We start from the raw sequence: 12,931 nt of genomic DNA on the forward strand, positions 1-12,931 counted from the left end.
GGGGCAGAGTGCACGGTTTCAGCTTGTCAAGGTGAACAACTTGAGCCTTTTCCATTGAGTCCAGGGGGTTAACAGTGCAGTACATCAGTGCAGCCTCACCTTCAGAAACCAGCACCTGCACAACCTGGTAGGGGCGCTTCCACTGCAGTGCCAGCTTTGTGCAGCTTTCTGTGGGATTGCTCAGCCACACCATTGTCCGCACTTCATAGGCATGGTGGACACACTCACCCCTGTTAGAGAGCAACATCTTCACCGGCTGATCAAACAGAGTCCTGTCATGATGCTCCACCATACCATCCACTTGGGGTTGATCCCCAACAGTCGGCAGAAGCTCTGAATCACCTCCACCTCAAACTGGCAGCCTCGGTCACTGTGCTGAACCTCTGGGACCCCATGCACTAGCATATAATCCTTAAACAGGCAGCAAGACACAGTCCGTTGAAGCGCAACAGGCTCCCCAGTGGGATTGAGGACATGAGCCACAGTGGCACCATCCTTAACACTAGTCACTGTGTGTGCCACCACCAGTCCAATAGTTTTTCTGGAATGTTTGGTTCCAAATAGCCATGATAACACATTTACTGGCACCAGAGCCTCGCTGGAGGGAATAGTCATCACATCAGTGAGGGACAGCATTCAGGAGCCAACTGTCCCACCCAAAGCAGGGGCACCATAATGACCCAAAACTGTGAAACATCCTGTCCTAAGTTCAGTAGTGCATGGTTCTCAGTTAAAATATTAAGGCCAAGTAACACATTCTGGTTGGATCCCCTCAGCACATGAAAAGGGTGTTGCTAGTAGGTGGGGCCCAGGCAAAAAGTCACTGAAATCATGCCCAATGTATCCAACATCTGTCCATTGCACGGGAGTCAATATAGTTCTTCCCCAGAGACCTGTTTCACAGGGCAGGGACACCAATAAATGACACAGAAGCCCCAGAGTCTACTAACATTGAGACCTCAGTGCCTTCCACCACCCCCTGGACATAAGATGTAGGGTGGCTAACACTGTCCATGCCAGGAGTGAACTCAGAAATGTCATATTCAAAGGGGCCCATGGGTGGAGGTACTGATCTTTGTGCTTCAACACCAGCTACCAACTGTTTCCCTGATTGCAGCTGTCAGTGTCCAGCTGTTGTCAGAGGAAACGCAGACCATGCTTCATTGGTTCCTTTTCTTGTAAGATACACCAGCCTGTGATAGGGCTCCTGGGCTCAGCAGTGGGAGATATCCATTATTGCTCATAGGGGCCATGTGACTGGTAGCTTCCTGGAGGCAGAAACAGATCCTGATTGGGAAAGTGCCTCCGATGTCAATCATGGGGCTCCTGACTGGCACCTCAGTTCACCACAAGTGCAGCTGCAGCGTCGTCTTGAGGGCGAGAAGAATGTACATGAAAGTTAAAGCCACTTTTAAATGGAAGTACAAAAATATCGTAGAATTAAATTACATGGAAAAGCAAATGTACATTGTAAAATAACTACCAATTTTCTTACAATTTCATAGAATTTTCATGGTTTGACCATGAAACTGCTATACCATTGCCATGAAAAATATGTATAAAACAGGATATGATTTGCAGACCGTTTTTTTGACATACACATTACAGACATTTAATGTTTAAAGTGATATAAATATTTTGTAAATTATACACTCACTCTGAATTCTAACACATACAACACTTTCCAAAAAAATTTGGGACAACGGCATGTTTGCCACTGTGTTGCATCACCTTCTCTTTTGACAACACTCAGTAAGCATTTAGGAATAACAGAACATTAATTGTTTAAGGTATGAAAGCAAAATTGACACATCTTGATTGTTGCAATTTGCACTTTATAATTCGCTACACATTTTCAATGTGGGACAGGTCAGGATTGCAGGCAGGCCAGTCAAGTACCCAAAGTCATTTATTATGAAACCATGTTGTTGTATCAGGTGCAGAATGTGTCTTGGCATTGCTCTTAAAATAATCAGAGACATCCCTGAAAAACATATGATCTGAATGATGCATATGTTGCTGCAAAACTGTTGGTGCCTTTGCAGCTTTGCAAGTTACCCATGGACACTAAGAAACAACCGTACCATCACAGATGCTGACTTTTGAAATTAGTGCTGGTAACAATTTGGATGTTCCTTTTCCTCTTTTGCCCAGTGGTCACAACGTCCATGATTTCTGAAAACAATTTGAAATGTGGACTTGTCATACCACAGCACACTTTTCCACTTTGCATCAGTCCAGAACAAAGTCTGCAGCATTTCTGGATGTTGTTGATATTTGGCTTTTACTTTGAATGGAAGACTCTTTAACTTGGGTTTGTAGACGCAATGCAAACTGTGTTTACTGGTTATACAAAATGTTCCTGAGCCCATGAAGTATACAGTTATGTGAGTTTTAATGCAGTTTTTAGTGTAGTGCCACTTGAGGGATTGAATGTGATAGGGATTTTTTTTTAATGCACCCTAATTACTTTCAAAATACACATTGAAAAAAGAAAACAATCAATCAGACAAATAACAACAATGACACAGATAGCAACAACAATAAAGATTTTTGCAGTACAGGTATTTTTAATTTAATTATTAATTTTCAATTTCTTTTGTCTGTTTTAAGCTTTGCACAACTTTCTCAGTCTTTTGGTTTCCCTCTCACAACTGTTTTGTTGTAGGCATCAAACTCAAAATGAGTGTATAGTTACCATAATCATTGAAGTTTATCAATTTGAACATTAAATATCTTGTATTTAATTGCATATGGGTTAAAAAAGATTTGCAAATCATTGCATTGTGATTTCATTTATGTTTTGTACAGTGTCCAAATACACTGGAGTTATTATACTTCTTTTTATCCAACATAAAATTTGGAAACACACACTAGAGCTACCTTGGCTAGACACTTTCTTTCTGTTCTCGAATAAAACCAAGAATTCTCTTTCGAATTTTTGTCAGTTTTAACCCATATATCAGAGGATTCAAAACTGGAGGAATTAAAAGAAATTCTATTGCCATAAAGTTTTGAAGGTTCTGTGATATCATTCCTGAACCAAATCGAGTGTACATTAAATCAAAAAGCACAGAGAAGCCAAAATTGAATAAAGAGACTAAATGTGGCACACATGTTTGCATAAACTTCTTCCTGCCCTGTTTGGATGTTAGACATGTTCTGACCAGATACATGTAAGACAAGATAAGAAATAGAAAATGGACAATATAAATAGCAATGTTGAAATATGCAACACTAGTATTTACTAGTGAGGTTGAGCAAGCTAGGTTATTAATTAGTGAGTTTACACAGTAAAGTTTAGGTATGTGTGAGCCACATAATTTGGATTGAAATATCGTCATTGTGTTATTGAACATGCAAAAAAGAGGTAAGAACCAAGAGAAGGCCACTAACAGAGATATTCTTTTCATAGTCATAACAGAGTTGTACATTAGTGGATGACATATAGCCACATATCTGTCATAGGCCATAACAACTAGAATTGATAATTCACTTCCAGAGGATGAGTTTATCACAAAACTCTGCAGAAAACATGCAGCATAAGAGATGACATGAGAGGGAGACAGAAGATCCACAAGGAATTTGGGGTAAAATCCTGCTGTTGCATAAAGTGCACTAATGCACAGATTACACAGGAAGATATACATGGCCTCATGAAGGTTTCGGTCCACAATAATAGTTATGATGAGAACAACATTTACTAACCAGATTATTAAATAATACAGTAAAGAAAGTATAAAGAGAATGATTCTGTGTTTCACTGAGTAATTTAATCCTGAAAGTGTAAAAAGTCTTATCACAGTCAAATTATCCATTTAACAACATCAGCTGGAACAATTTCAGTCATTTAAATTAAGTTGTATATCAAACATTTGTAACCTGATCAACATGTACAGATCATAAAGTGTCAGTTTAAAGAAACATCTCTGACATACATGTTCCTGAGTTGTAGGGCAGTGAACATCCTGTCCGACATTCCCGCTGTCCTCTGTTTAAATCATCTCTCTCTGATGACTCAACATGAGTGGGAATTCAAGCAGAAGTGCTGGAGAGAAGTAACTAACAGCTTGTTTGAGTTAATATTGGGTGGATCAATTAATGGAGTAACATCAGTGATGTTATTCTATGCATTTGATAGCACAGTTGAATGTAAATATAAAAAATGCTGGTGCTATGCTGGCTTTCAGCCTCAAAATGTAGTTTGAGCCTTAGTCTTTTTCCATTACGTCATGTTTGCTTGTAACCATGAACTGCATGTTTTAACAGAGTTCTAGTTTTAAAGCAAATCAGCATATATTTTGGTAACTCACAAAGTATTTAATTAGCTAATACTCAATAGCTGTAGCTGATAAAATGCACAGGTTATGCTGTTTGACATAAATGAAGGTGCTTTGTGATTGTGGAGATGTGTATGTGTGCTTTGGCCAAATGTGCAGGTTGCTATCTTGTGCAGAAAAGCGCTACTGTGTCACAGACTTTGTGTCCTGTCCAGGTTATGGCTGCTCTAAAGTGGTGGCTGTTCTGACTATAATGCACCGAGCAGAAGATAGCAAATGCACCTACACTTTTACACCTCACACCCATGGCCACACAGACTAAGCGCAAATTGATTTGCTATCTAACAGATGTGGCAAAAATGACACCTGCACCATTGTAAGATAGCAAAGCCACCACTGGCGCATACACTTTGAGCCGGGTGTAAGACAGGACAGTCTATTTTACAACATTATGTGCGTAAATGTGAGGCTCCTCCATTTGGTCAGGCCCAGAAAATCAAAAGAAAGGTGACCAGGTGGCCTTACTGCCAGTGTCACCCTTAGAAAAACATGTAATCGGAGGCCTCAGTAACATCCTGAAAACATTTTCTGAATGTTGCTTTGAGAATGTTCTTCCTTTGTTATAATATAACATTGTGGGTTCATTTTATAATAAATATTATGTGATCTGAGCGGCACGGTGGCACATTGGTTAGAACTGCTGCCTCACAGCAAGAAGGTCCTGAGTTCAAATCCCCTAGCTGGCTGGGGCGCTGGGGAGTTTGTGGCTGCGGCCTTTCTGCGCGGAGTTTGCATGTTCTCCTCGTGTCCGCGTGGGTTCTCTCCTAGTACTCCGGCTTCCTCCCACAGTCCAAAGACATGCAGCATAATAGGTTAATTGGTGACTCTAAATTGTCCATAGGTGTGAATGTGAGAGTGAGTGGTTGTCTGTCTCTATCTGTCAGCCCTGCGATGAACTGCCGACTTGTCCAGGGTGGACCCCACCTCTCGGCCACTTCATGTCTGCAGGCAGCACTTAATCGAGGCAACCGTGAGTGAGCATGGACCGACAGACATCAACAGTGTATGAAAACAGAAATCTGACAGTGCAAGACAGCAACAGAGCAGAGAAATTACATGTCAAAACATAAAGATTAAGTCTGAATCTACAGAAGTACTGAGAGCTGAACATAAAGAGACTTTGTGGGAACATTTTATAAGAAATGTTTTGTAATCTGAGCCCTTATTAAAACCCTGAAATCATTTTCTGAATGTTGCTTTGAGAATGTTCCTCCTTTGTAATCATGCAACACTGACGGAATGTTTTAAAGAGGAACATTTTATAATCTGTTACCCCAAAACATCCTCAGAATGTTGCAGACAAAACTGTCTGTTAACACATCACATCACATTACAGGAACATTTAAATAATGTAATCTGAGGCCTCAATAAGATACTGAAAACAGTGTTGCTTTGAGAATGTTCTTCCTTTGTTATCATGTAACATGTGGGAACTTTTTATAAAACAACATTCTATAATCTGTCACCTAAACACTTAAAATATCCTTGGAACCCTGCACCAAAAACATTTTTCCCTAACATTTAAAGTTATAGGAACGTTATTTGAAATGATAAACAACCATAAAATGTTCTTGAACATTAGATGAAAACATTTTCTTTAAACATTATCAGAACTTGTAGGGGATGTTTAGCAGTTTAAACATTAAACATCTTGACTTTATACTGTATTTAAATGAATATGGGTCGAAAAGGATTTGCATTTCTGTTTATATTTATGTTTTACACAGCATAATGTTATAATGCCTCATTTCAAACCACATGAAATTCTGAATAAATGTAAAAATGTTTGTAAAAAACAAACAAAAAAATAGATATGGAAACACAAGACAGCTACCTTGGCTTAACACTTTCTTTCTGAATAAAACCAAGAATTTTGTTTCGAATTTTGGTCAGTTTTAAGCCGTATACTAGAGGATTCATAACAGGAGGAATTAAAAGAACTTCTATTGCTATAAAGTTCTGAAGGCTCTGTGATATCATTCCTGAACCAAATCGTGAGTACATTATATCAAAAAGAGCACAGAAGCCAAAAATGAATAAAGAGATTAAATGTGGCACACATGTTTGCATAAACTTCTTCCTGCCCTGATGTGATGTTAGACATGTTCTGACCAGATACATGTAAGACCAGACGAGAAAAAAATAATGGATAATGTAAATAGCAAAGCTAATATTTCCAATACTAGTACTTACTACAGTACTAGAACAAGCTAGTTTATTAATTACTGGGTTTACACAGTAAAGTTTAGGTATGTGTGAGCCACATAATTCTGATTGAGAAATTGTCATTGTGTTACTGAATATGCAAAAAAGAGGTAAGAGCCAAGAGAAGACCACTAACAGAGATATTCTTTTCATAGTCATAACAGAGTTGTACATTAGTGGATGACATATAGCCACATATCTGTCATAAGCCATAACAGCTAGAATAGATAATTCACCTGCAATTGATGACTTTATCACAAAACTCTGCAGAAGGCATCCAGCATAAGAGATGACATGAGAGTGAGACAGAAGATCCACAAGGAATTTTGGGTAAAAGCCTGCTGTCCCATAAAGTCCATTAAAGCACAGATTACACAGGAAGATATACATGGCCTCATGAAAATTTCGGTCCACAATAATAGTTATGATAAGAACAACATTTGCGATCCAAATGATTAAGTAACACAGTAACGTGAGAGTAAAGAGGATGATTCTGTGTTTCACTGAGTAATTTAATCCTGAAAGTGTAAAAAATGTTATTACAGTCATATTATCCATTAAACTATATCAGCTGGAACAATTTCATTCATTTAAATCAACTTGTATATCAAACATTTGTAACCTCAAAGTGTCTCTTTACAGAAACTTCTCTGACATACATGTTCCTGAGTTGTAGGGCAGTGAGCATCCTGTCCTGAGTGTCTCGGGCCATGCTGCTGTCCTCTGTTTAAATCACCTCTCTCTGATGACTCAACACAAGTTGGGAATTCAAACAGAGGTGCTGGAAAGAAGTAATTAAAGTAAAGTTTGTTTGAGTTAATATCTGGTGGATCAATTAATAGAGTAATGTCAGTGATGTTTTATTTTGAATAACTTCCATGCATTTAATAGCACAGTTTAATGTAAATATAAAAAATGCTGCTGTGATGCTGGCTTTTAGTCTGAAAATGTAGTTTCAGCCTATATCATGTTTCATGCAGCCATGAACTGCATAATTTTACAGGGTTCTATTTTTAAAGCAAATCAGCTAGAAACACAATATTTGGGTAACTCACACAAAAGGCCCTATCTTACACCAAAACCACTTGCACCACAAGCGCAAATGCCATTTTTGTCATGTGTGTAACATAACAAATGCACTTGCGCTGGGTTTGTGCCACTGTGGGCGGGAGGTCTAAACATGAAGGCAAAATGAAGGCGTGGCCTGGAACATTGGCTGTCTGGTGTTCGGCGCATTGGGGCAAACACCGCTTGCGCTTTAGACCAGCTAAACCTTGGTCGAAGCGCAAAGTCTGTGGTCTAACCCTAACCCTAACCCTAACCCCTTTCAACACAAGATAACACCCGATGGGTATGGCCAAAACACATCTTCACAATCACGAAACACCTTAATTTATGGTCATTCTCTTCCTCACACAGGAGTGTGGATTAGTTAAGTGTTATTTAAACATGTTTTCTATCAGCAATAAATTGTAAATATTGAAGTTAAAAGCGTTCGCGTGTCTCTCACACTTGGCTGAGGCGCACACACGTCTCCATAATCACAGAACACTTTTCATTAATGTTGAACTCACTAATAAGGAAAAATAATAATATAAAATATAATATATAGAATTATAAAGCCTAATAAATCTAATCAGAGCTGCAAAGTGCGCACAGGCCGGGATCACAGCTGTCAGATCATCTTTATCAGATGAATCAGCATGACAGCTGGAGCAGCTGTAGTGTTTGTGTTTGCGTGTTTATGATCCAGAAAAACAAGGATTAAACAATTACGTACAAACGCTGAGCTCTCGTCTTGCCAGTCCGTGTGTCTGTAATTTCTCCGTGGGTTGCTGTTGCAGAAGGCTGAGAGGCACAAGTGAAAATGAATCCACTTTTTCATCTCAAAAGTTTAACAGACGAATGCTGAGCTCCACTTTGGCTGGACTACGGGTCCACGATTTCTTTATCGTTGCTGCAGAGGGTTGAAATGCAGGAGTGAAAATAAATCTTCTTTAATTCCAAAAGTTTGAAATATACAATCTGAGCTCCCCCCAGCCAGTAAAGATCAGAGCGACTCTGGTGTTTTGTTCCTCCAGTGGCTCCAATCTGCCACCGACCCTCCCCTGCAGAGTTCCCCAGCTCTGAGCAGCTGTCTGTGGGCTCTGTATCTGAGCTCCACCCGGTCCTCTCAGTCCTCGGTAAAACCCGACAATAGACATGAATGAACTCAACTGAAGATGATGTCAAAAGTAACTGAGTGAGCTGATGAACTCCTGGGCTGAGCATGTTGCTCATTTGATTCTTTTTAAGATTCTCTTGATTATAATTCTGTATTGTAGCGACTTTTCCTGCAGGAGTTTCAGCCATTGATTCAGGGTCCCACCGAAGGAATGTGCATACGCAGCTGAACTAGTAGAACAGCCAATTGGAGCCCCCGGTCTGAGAAGACCTGTGATTGGTGTAAGTCTACACTGTGTACTAAATTAATATGCAAGTGATCTTTTCTTGAAAATCTGGAAGGCTGATGTTTGGAAAAAAAATTGTGTTTTAGTATGATGTATTTAAGGCCTTGTGCTTTCATCGTATCCCTTTTTGTTTGAACCTACAAAGCTTTCTAATATCCTTTATCACAGACCACATGTATATAAGTGTGCCACATTATTATGCAAGTCCTATTCAACTTTGACCATGGACAAGAAAAGTGACCTGACCAAAGAGGAAAACAGTCAAATTGTCAAGAGTCTGAGCAAGGGGGAATCAACAAATGATATAGCCAAGAAATTGCAGCGTGACCACCAGAACATAAAAAGATATGTTAAAAATAGTCAGAATGGGAGAAACCCAGAGCAGAAAATGCTTGTTGAACATTATCAGGCCGAGAACTGTCAGGAATCAAACGAGAGGTTGCTAAAAGACCATTAGCTACCGGTTAGGCCATTTTTGAAGCTATGGGGCTTGATGATGTATCCAGGTATACTCGATGTAGGACACTAGGACGAGTGGCAAAGGTCCAATAGGCAAAGACGAGACCTCCACTGAAGAAAAAACGATTGGAATGGGCTAAACAATACATGAAAGCTGACTTCTCCAAAGTTATATTCACTGATGGGTGCCAGGCAACCCTAAATGGACCAGATGGGTGGTCATCTGGTTGGATTTCAAGTGGCCATGCTGCTCCAACTCGACTGCGATGTCAACAAGGTGGTGGTGGTGTTGTGGGCGGCCATTGTTGATGATGAACTTGTTGGTCCTTTCCGGGTTCAGGATGGTGTTAAAGTCAATTCTGAGGAGTACTGCACTTTCCTAAAGACAAATTTCCTTCCATGGTGGTAAAGGCAATCAGCTAAAGTGAAGAAGATGCTAGTGTTCATGCATGACAATGCACCGCCACATGCCTCTTGTTATTCCCAGGACTGATTGGCATCTCAGGCCTTTAAAGACAACCGCCTCATCAACTGGCCTGCCTGCTCACCCGATCTCAACCCAACAGGGAACTTGTGGTCAATAATAAAGAAGATAATTTACAGTGATGGCACACAATACAGCTGAAAAGACCAGCTTTGGAAAGCCATACAAGGTGCAGCACACAGTGTCAGCAAAGAAGTCATCAGAAACCTAACTACATCAGTTGACCCTCTTTGAAAGGAAAGGAAGTTATATTGGACATTAGAGAAACACTTTATATTTGAAATGTCTCAAAGACATTAAAAGTTTTATTTTGTATACAATTGTAAAGAAAACTGTTGTTTCTGTTGAACTTTGAATACAGTTGTAGAAAATATTATTATTTTCAATCAATAAAACATTTAAAAGGTGCCTAATTCTTATTTTTCATAAGTTAAATGCTCTTATCACCAACTTGCATAATAATTCGGCACACTCATTTCTGCAGATTCTGCATTAATTTAAAAATACAGCCTGCAATACTTTGATAAGCATAATATTAACCACACATTTGAAGAAATATATTCACTATCTGACTTAATAAATTTGAAAATGAAAACATAGTTTTTAAAATATTCACAAAAATGCAGCTTGCATAATAATTTGGAATGCAGTGTACGATCATGGGCCAGATTCTCTAAAGGCTGAAAACAGAGACAAGAGGAGGTGCAGAGGTCTAGTTTTGTCTCAGATCACTTGATTTACAACATGCTAAAAGGTTATTATGAAATTATTTCTCAATCATATCAAAACAATGTTGCCTACCCTAACTTTAATAATATCCCAAAAACATTTTCCGAACGTCGCTTTGAGACTGTTCCTCCTTTGTTATCATATAACATTGTGGGAATGTTTTCTAGAGGAACATGGCATAATCTGTTACCTTAACAACATCTCCACAACATCCTCAGAATGCACACAAAATGTTCTACCTTTCACATTACCGGAACATTTGATAAAAACGTTCTCTAATCTGAGGCCTTAATAATATCCCGAAAAACATTTTGAGTGTTGCTTTGAGAATGTTCTTCCTTTGTTATCATGTAATTGTGGGAACGTTTTCTAAGAAGTGTTTTGTGATCTGAGACTTTAAAGCTGCAGTTGGTTGAAAGCCCAAAAACAGGTGGTTGCTGAGTCTCATCTTAGTTGTTTTGTCTGTCCTGAGCCCCTTCTACCAGACGAGCAGCACGCACTTCATGTGTGCAGGCAGCAGTTTGTCGAGGCAACCGTGAGTGAGCATGGACCGACAGACATCAACTGTGTGAACTAAAACAGAAATCTGACAGTGCAAGACAGCAACAGAGCAGAGAAATTACCTGTCGAAACATCATGACAAACAACAGGTCTACTTTATGACAATATATGTGGAAATGCAAGGCTCCTCAAGTTGGTCATGCTCAGAATATCAAAAGAAAGGTGATCAGGTGCCATTACTGCCAGCGTCTGAGTGTTGCTTTGAAAATGTTCTTCCCTTGTTATCATGTAACATGTGGGAACATTTTTATGAAGCAACATTCTATAATCTGTTCTTGAACATTAGATGAAAACATTTTCTTGAAATATCAAAACTTGTAGGAAATGTTAGCCAATGTTGGGGAAACATTCCCTGCTAGGTGGGCAAAAAGGATTTGCATTCTGTTTATATTTATGTTTTACACAGCGTAATGTTATAATGCCTCTTTTCAAACCACTTGAAAAAAAGATATGGAAACACAAGACAGCTACCTTGGCTTTACACTTTCTTTCTGAATAAAACCAAGAATTTTGTTTCGAATTTTGGTCAGTTTTAAGCCGTATACTAGAGGATTCATAACAGGAGGAATTAAAAGAACTTCTATTGCTATAAAGTTCTGAAGGCTCTGTGATATCATTCCTGAACCAAATCTTGTGTACATTATATCAAAAAGAGCACAGAAGCCAAAAATGAATAAAGAGATTAAATGTGGCACACATGTTTGCATAAACTTCTTCCGGCCCTGTTTGGATGTTAGACATGTTCTGACCAGATACATGTAAGACCAGACGAGAAAAAAATAATGGAGAATGTAAATAGCAAAGCTAATATTTCCAATACTAGTGCTTACTATAGTGGTAGAGCAAGCCAGTTTATTAATTACTGTGTTTACACAGTAAAGTTTAGGTATGTGTGAGCCACATAATTCTGATTGAGAAATCATCATTGTGTTACTGAATATGCAAAGAAGAGGTAAGAGCCAAGAGAAGGCCACTAACAGAGATATTCTTTTCATAGTCATAACAGAGTTGTACATTAGAGGATGACATATAGCCACATATCTGTCATAAGCCATAACAGCTAGAACTGATAATTCACTTGCAGTTGACGACTTTATCACAAAACTCTGCAGAAGGCATCCAGCATAAGAGATGACATGAGAGGGAGACAGAAGATCCATGAGGAATTTTGGGTAAAAGCCTGCTGTCCCATAAAGTCCATTAATGCACAGATTACACAGGAAGATATACATGGCCTCATGGAAATTTCGGTCCACAATAATAGTTATGATAAGAACAACATTTGCGATCCAAATGATTAAGTAGCACAGTAAAGTGAGAGTAAAGAGGATGATTCTGTGTTGCACTGAGTAATTTAATCCTGAAAGTGTAAAAAATGTTAAGACAGACAAATTATCCATTTAACAATGTCAGCTGGAACAATTTCATTCATTTAAATCAACTTGTATATCAAACATTTGTAACCACAAAGTGTCTGTTTAGGCAAATTTCTTTGACATACATGTTCCTGAGTTGTAGGGCAGTCAGCATCCTGTCCTGAGTGTCTCGGGCCATGCTGCTGTCCTCTGTTTAAATCACCTCTCTCTGTTTGAATTCCCAACTTGTGTTGAGTCATCAGAGGTGCTGGAAAGAAGTAATTAAAGTAAAGTTTGTTTGAGTTAATATCTGGTGGATCAATCAGTAGAGTAATGTCAGTGGTGTTT

General features: G+C 38.9%; 3 protein-coding genes across 3 annotated transcripts; all 3 read right to left on the reverse strand.

Moving 5' to 3' along the window:
• Positions 1-2,888: 2,888 nt before the first annotated feature.
• Positions 2,889-3,818, reverse strand: LOC146323191 (olfactory receptor 2K2-like). The gene has a single exon (XM_084724130.1). The coding sequence runs from the start codon at positions 3,816-3,818 to the stop codon at positions 2,889-2,891; it is 930 nt and encodes a 309-aa protein (XP_084580256.1).
• Positions 3,819-6,170: 2,352 nt separating this feature from the next.
• On the reverse strand, positions 6,171-7,107 carry LOC146323192 (olfactory receptor 5F1-like). Its single transcript, XM_084724132.1, has one exon. The coding sequence runs from the start codon at positions 7,101-7,103 to the stop codon at positions 6,171-6,173; it is 933 nt and encodes a 310-aa protein (XP_084580258.1). The 5' UTR covers positions 7,104-7,107.
• Positions 7,108-11,695: 4,588 nt separating this feature from the next.
• LOC146323193 (olfactory receptor 5F1-like) lies at positions 11,696-12,628 on the reverse strand. Its single transcript, XM_084724133.1, has one exon. It carries the CDS (start codon positions 12,626-12,628, stop codon positions 11,696-11,698), a length of 933 nt encoding a protein of 310 aa, XP_084580259.1.
• Positions 12,629-12,931: the final 303 nt, after the last annotated feature.

The sequence above is a fragment of the Lutjanus erythropterus genome, chromosome 8, assembly GCF_056507025.1.
Source record: "Lutjanus erythropterus isolate fLutEry1 chromosome 8, fLutEry1.hap2, whole genome shotgun sequence".
Taxonomy (NCBI): domain Eukaryota; kingdom Metazoa; phylum Chordata; class Actinopteri; order Lutjaniformes; family Lutjanidae; genus Lutjanus; species Lutjanus erythropterus.

Excerpts from the sequence above, each read along its gene's own strand:
- LOC146323192 (XM_084724132.1), bottom strand. The coding sequence starts at position 7,103 with ATGGATAATATGACTGTAATAACATTTTTTACACTTTCAGGATTAAAT.
- LOC146323191 (XM_084724130.1), bottom strand. The coding sequence starts at position 3,818 with ATGGATAATTTGACTGTGATAAGACTTTTTACACTTTCAGGATTAAAT.
- LOC146323193 (XM_084724133.1), bottom strand. The coding sequence starts at position 12,628 with ATGGATAATTTGTCTGTCTTAACATTTTTTACACTTTCAGGATTAAAT.